General features: G+C 68.5%; 1 protein-coding gene across 1 annotated transcript in view; it reads right to left on the bottom strand.

The window, feature by feature from the left end:
- Nucleotides 1-136: 136 nt before the first annotated feature.
- The window catches only part of MNEG_6450 (hypothetical protein), a gene marked incomplete at both ends in the record, with an annotated part of 9,455 nt that continues 3,527 nt past the window's right edge, over nucleotides 137-6,064 (bottom strand). Inside the window, 10 exons of the mRNA XM_014045077.1 lie at nucleotides 137-394; nucleotides 802-874; nucleotides 1,095-1,288; nucleotides 1,588-1,715; nucleotides 1,904-2,012; nucleotides 2,322-2,440; nucleotides 2,658-2,733; nucleotides 2,974-3,293; nucleotides 3,518-3,608; nucleotides 3,816-5,666. Coding sequence (XP_013900531.1) covers nucleotides 137-394; nucleotides 802-874; nucleotides 1,095-1,288; nucleotides 1,588-1,715; nucleotides 1,904-2,012; nucleotides 2,322-2,440; nucleotides 2,658-2,733; nucleotides 2,974-3,293; nucleotides 3,518-3,608; nucleotides 3,816-5,666 — 3,219 coding nt within the window. The remainder of the gene's footprint in view (nucleotides 395-801; nucleotides 875-1,094; nucleotides 1,289-1,587; nucleotides 1,716-1,903; nucleotides 2,013-2,321; nucleotides 2,441-2,657; nucleotides 2,734-2,973; nucleotides 3,294-3,517; nucleotides 3,609-3,815; nucleotides 5,667-6,064) is intronic.

The raw sequence follows: 6,064 nt of genomic DNA, 5'->3' as shown, positions 1-6,064 counted from the left end.
CCTAGAGGGGTTGACCACGCTACTCATGGTCATGATGTTGAGAGGTCCCGAGTGCATAGGATGGCGGGCTGGTGAGCATGCGCCGCCTGGACCCCAGGCCAGCCCCTGGCCCCACCCCGGCCTCCCCCGCCCCGACTCACCAGCCCTGCTCCGCCAGCCCCTTTTCGCGCGTGTGCGTCGGCCGCAGTGTGAACGGCTGCCCCTCCAGCGGCTGCCGGCTGTAAACCTTGAAGCCGTACGCCCCCGGCTGCAGGTACGCCAGCGCCTCTGGCTGCCGCCGGTGCAGCGCGGCAGTGGCGCGCGCGCGCGCGTCGAAGTGCCACGATATCCAGGTCCAGCCGCGCAGCAGCAGGCGCAGGCGCTCTGGGCGGCCGCTTGTTGCAGCAAACTCGACCTGGGGGTGGGTGCGGCGTTGAAGGTGAGGGTGAGGGTGAGGCGGTGTGTGTGCGTGTGTGTGTGTGTGTATGTGTGTGTGTGTGTGTGCGCGCGCGCACGTGTGCGTGAGTACCGGTATGTGAGCGTGAGTCCCTGTGTGCGTGTGTTTAGCGTGCACTTGAATGGGTACAAGAGAACGGAGGGTTCTACGAGTGGCTGGTGGCAAAGCGAGAGCGGTTTGCGCTGGTCGTGGGATGAGTGGAGGAGCAAGTGGAGGCATAAGTGAGCGATGCAGCATTCGCCGTTGTCGGACGCCAGGGATCACTGGGTCCCGCGACTGCAGCACCAGCAGCCGGCTGCATCGCGGCGGGCGGGTCCAGTGCATGCTGACAGGGATCGCGGCGCCGCGACTTCACGCGCACTCACCGCGAGGCGCTCCTGCAGGTTGCAGCTCTCCATCAGGCACACCAGCCCCTCCTTGGCCAGCTTGTGCAGGCCCCTGGGCGTGAAAGGCACGGCGCCGGGCATCGACATGAGGATCCATGATACCGCCGCCGACCGCCGCAGCAACCCGCGCAACCCAGCACACGAACTCTCTTGGAGGCGTGCACCCCTTCTGCTGCCGCCCTGCCCATTTGCAGCCTGCATGCTTTGTTGCAGCAATCGGACGCCCCCGATTCTCATCGTCTCCGCCCCTTCGGCTTCCGCCATGACCTCACTTGCGCAGCCCCGCGATCTGCACAAAGTACGTGGCCGACCCGTACAGCTGCCGCCCCGCCAGCCACGCCGCCAGCTGCTCCTTCTCGGCCACGGGCAGCGCCGCGAGCACGCCACGGTTGCGCAGCAGCCGCAGCAGCGCCTTGGTGTGGTCGAAGTTGAAGCCCTGCTCCAGCAGAGTCAGCGTGGAGTAGCCCTGGGGCAAGAAAGGGGGGGGGGCACCGCGGGGCGCAAGTGCCGGCCGAGAGATTGTTGGTTGGTGAAGACAGGATAGTGATAGGGCGCCACGCCAGCTGCATTTCGTCCCGTGTGCTGTCCAAGGCGGGGTTCCTGCCCTGGAGACCAGGCCCGAGCCGATTCGTCCCACGGCCACCACCTGCGGGCCCTCGCCCACATCCACGTCCTCAGTGCTTGCTCGCTGACACAGCCACCCGGCGGAAGCCCCCGGAACACCCAGTCTCAGACCCTTGAAACCCCAGTCCCTGCACCCCTCACGTCGTAGTGGCGGAAGAAGCGGTAGATCACGTGCCTCACGCCGCCGCACTCGTCCACCACGCGCAGCAGGTCTGGCGCGCCCCCCGGGGCCTGGTACTCCGCCAGCAGGTGCAGGAAAAACCGCTGGTCTGCGGTTTCATTGCGTTTTATAAGGGGACGCAGGGCGGGGGGGGCAGGAGGGCGTCAAGGAGGCTTGGAGAATGCAGAGTGAGAATTTGGCCTGGTTGGTTGGGGTCTGAGGTGGGGCGCACAAGACTGGCTCGGTGAAACGTCTAGGCAGTGAAAGTGCGTTCAGGCCGATACGTGCACGGCTCACTTGATCGCGACAGCAGCCACCGCCCCGCGCCGATGAGCCGCCGGCCGCAGGCAACGACAAAGTGGCGGTTGGCGCTGACGTGGCGGCCCTCGTCGATCACTGCCTTGGCCTGCGCGCCAAACACAGGGGGGGGGGGCAGATGAGAGGCAGCAGCGCAGCTTCGGCCGTCTGGCAAGTTTTGCTGCAGATCCAGAATATGATGCTGTTTTGAGCTTCCTTGACTCCTGGAACCTCATAACCAGCTCGTCTAAATTCCATCGACAGACACACTCTTCAGGGTAGTTCCACCCGGGCTGGAATGACCCCACTTCGCAAGGCACACACCCCCAGACCCTCACCACACACCGCCAACCGTTTAAGATTAGTAAAGCCAGCCCTTCTCCCCTCCCCCGACCTGAGCTTGTTCCCTATGACCCACCTCCCGCGCCAGGTCCTGCTTGGCCTGGAATTCCTCCAGCACCTCCTGCCCCGCGTAGCCGCGGCCCCCCACGCTGATGTAAGGCAAGACGCGGTCCCGCAGGTGGCCATAGGCAAAGCCTAGGGGGAGGCAGGAGCAGGGGGCGGGGGTTTGTGAGGGGGCCAGAGTGGAGGTAGGGAGGTGGTGGTTCGTCTGTGTGGTGTGCGTGCATGCGTGCGCGCGTGTGTGTGTGTGTTTGTGCGTGTGTGTGTGTGTGTGTGTGTGCGTGTCATGCATGCAAGCGCATTGATGCGGGCAAAGCTGCTGTGCACATGCATCATGGAGGAGCCGTCTCACCCAGGGGCAGGTACGCGGGGTTGTCGTTGACCAGCTGCACGAGCGCCTGCACCGCGGCAGTGGACGCGTCGCGCTCCTGGAGGGGCAGCGGGGGGACGAACAGGATACTCAGCATGCTGGCATGCGCCTGCCGCCCTGGGGCGGGGCCCGGCAGGTTGGCTCGCCTTCTGGCGGCTTGCAAGGGACCGCGGGTCACCACCGGGCGCAACAACTGCTGGTGTCACGAAAGAGCACCCCTGCGTCCCCGCCCCTGGCTCAAGCAGCTGGCCGACTCCCCAACTTGCAGCCGGCGCCAGACACCGGACCCTGTGCCCACCTGGACGTAGATGCCGCACACCAGATCCAGCCCGTCCACCATCGCCCTGAACCGCATCCAGGACAGCTCACATACCAAGCTGCCGCCCGCCAGCCCCCACGCCCCACCCGCGCCCGCCCACGACGGCGGCCGCTGCTGCCGCGACGAGCCCGCCGCGCCCGAGGCCGCCGGGGCGCGGCCGCGGGAGTCTGGGGATCCCCACAGCAGCTGGTCGTCGTTGGTCTCCCCCTCCTCCAGCAGCAGCGACGCGCCGTTGATCAGGAGGCGGCAGCCGCGCGGGACGGTGCCGCGCATCGTCGCGGCCTCCAGGCCGTTGATGCCTGGGGGGGGGGGGGCGGGCGCGGAGCAGAACGGAGGGGATGGGGGTGAGACGCCCCTGAGCGGCGAGGAAGGTGGAAAGCGTAGGCATGGTGTCGGGTGGTCTTCGTTGTTCATCATGGGGGGTGTTGAGAAGTGTGTGCACGGATGGTACAAGGAACGCAGCCTAGGAAAAGGTGCGGAGGCCCGTGGGGGACAGACGGACAGGGTGGAAGACGCAGCCCACCATGGAAGAAGCGCAGCGTGTCAAACGGCGGCGCCGGTGCCCCGGGGGTGCTGGGAAACGCCAGCTGGCGCGGCGAGAAGCTGCAGACCGCCTGGGGTTTGGTGTCGAGCGTGCAGCAAGGTTTCGTGACGCGCAGGGGTAAGTGACGCGCAACCAGCAATCAAAGATTCACACCATGCCGTGTGCGCGACGACGGCAGTGACCTCTCAGGCACCTTCTCTGCACGTGTACTTACCAACCGCGACACCAACCAGCGGGGTAGAGGCCGCGCGCTTTCAACACACGCGGCACCACTCACCCGCACAGAGACGCCGACGCCGGCCAGCACCGCGCAAAACTGCTCCAGGTCGCGTGGGTTGCTATACGCGCTCTTGACGTCCAGGAACACGCCCCCCGGCGGCGCCCCCAGCAGCGCCAGGCAGCTGCGCGCCTCCTCCCGCCGCAGGCCCAGCAGCTGCATCGACGCGTCGAGGACGCTCACACGCCGCGGGCGCAGCACGATCGTGGCCTCCAGGACGCCGGGGACGCAGCCGCTGCCCGCGCGGGCAAGGGGGTCGCCAGAGTCGCGCTCCTCCGCCTCGTCGCCCGCCTCCGCTGCCTGCTTGTGCGGCACGTCCGGCGAGGCCTCCCGCGAGAGCCCCAAGTGGCCCGGCGCCGCCGCGGCGGCGTCGCTCGCCCCAGGGCCGCCGGGCGGGGCCGACAGGCTCGTCCCGAGCGGCGCCGGCGGCGCGTTGGCTGCGCGGCTCGTCAGCCGGATCTCGACGAGCGGCGTCGGCCCGGGCCCGCCGCCGTTGCCGCTGCCGAGCAGGGACGGCATCAGCCGCCGCCCCGCGTCCACCAGGCGCGCGCTCAGGCTGGACCCCGACTCTGGCGTTGCCGGCTGCTGCTCGTGGTCGCGCTGCTTCGGGCTGCCGTGGGCGCGCACATTGAGGCTCTGCTGCTCCCGCAGCGTCGGGCTGCGCTGCTGCTGCTCCCGGAAGCTGGGCTGCTCCCGCAAGGACGAGTTCTGGGCCCGCAGGCTGTGCTGGGCCCGCAGGCTCAGCCCCTGGCCCCGCAGCGGCAGGCTGCCCTGCTGCTGCAGCGGCCCCAGACCCAGGTTGCTCAGCCCACGCCCCAGCCCGAGGGGCAGCCGGCTGGCGGCCTGCTGCGCCGCCGCCCCCACAGGCGCCTCGTCCGCCTCGCCGTCGCTGCTGGAGGCGTCAAGGCGGTCGTCCCACACGCCCAGCCCCACGCCGCCCTCTGCCGCTGTGCCCGCACCTGCACCCGCGCCTGGTGGCTCCTGATGCGCCGCCTCGCCATGGGTGCGCCGCCAGCCGGAGCTCGGTCGGTGGCTGGTAACGCCCGTGGTTGCGGCCGCGGCGATGCCAGCCGCGGCGTCATCGTCCTCACGGACTGCTGACAACGGCAGGCCCCTGTCCCGGTCGGAGTGGCCGGACCGTGCGGGCACCAGACGGGAGAGCGGCGCAACGGGCTGCGGCGCCGTAAGCGTGGCTGCGCTGCTAGCCTCGCCAGACCCCAAAGACGCGGCCCGTGCAAATGGGGACCCCGACTCTGACCGCTGCTGCTGCTGCTGCTGTTGTTGCTGCTGCTGTTGGTGGTGTTGCTGCTGGTGGTGCTGCTGCTGGTGATGATGTCGCTCTGGCTTGTGCCGCTGTGCGTGCTCCTGCTTCTCCTGCTGCTGCTGCTGCTGCTGCTGCTGCTGCTGCTGCTGCTGCTGCTGCTGCTGCTGCTCTATGCGCTGATTGACCTGCTGACGCTGCTGCTCCTGGGCCTGCTGCTGCATGGCAGCCTGCTGCGGCTGCGCGTGCTGCATTTGCGGCGGCAGCTGCCTGCTGTCCCCCGCCGCGGAGTGCACGCTGCTCGAGTTGCACGACACAAAGCTGCAGTGCGAGCACTCGGCATGGTTGCCGCCGTGGCCGCAGTCCGCGTCGCTGCTGCGCCGGCTGCCGAGCCGCTGCCGCAGGCCGCGGGCGGTCCCCAGCTGCGACAGGCCGCGGCGCGAGGGGGGCGCCACGGGCACCAGGCAGACCTTCAGGGTCTGCGCCGCCTCTGAGTCGCCGCCCGTCAACTCCGCGGCCGTGGCCGCGGCCGCGACCTGGGCGAGCGGCACGCGTCCCACTGCCAGCAGCCGCTTGCCCTTGGAGAAGAGCTATGAGTGGGTTTCAAAAGCAAAGCGCCGTCATCAGTTAGGTCCAAAAGAGCAAAAGACCCTGCGGGTTCTTCCCCCGACCTCTACCCTTTCAAGTCAGCATTCAAATACCCTGTATATCCGGCCCCACTCAACTCATAGTCTCCGCAAGCTGCACCCCACATCATCTGCCACATGGTACTCCTATCACAATGCCCTTGGCTCCTCACCTCCACACAGAGATCCACTCCTGCAAGCTCTGGTGGCAGCGGCCAGAAGCTAACCCCCGGGTGCACCGAGTCCGACGCGCGCCGCTGCAGCCCCGATGCCCGTTGCTGCTGCTGCAGGTGCTCGTGCCACTGGTGCCACTCCTCCTTTTCCCGCCGCGTCGCAGACGCGTGGAGCGGCGGCTGCGGCGG

This window comes from Monoraphidium neglectum, assembly GCF_000611645.1.
Source record: "Monoraphidium neglectum strain SAG 48.87 unplaced genomic scaffold scaffold01046, whole genome shotgun sequence".
Lineage (NCBI taxonomy): Eukaryota > Viridiplantae > Chlorophyta > Chlorophyceae > Sphaeropleales > Selenastraceae > Monoraphidium > Monoraphidium neglectum.
This window is presented reverse-complemented; position numbering and strand designations above follow the sequence as displayed.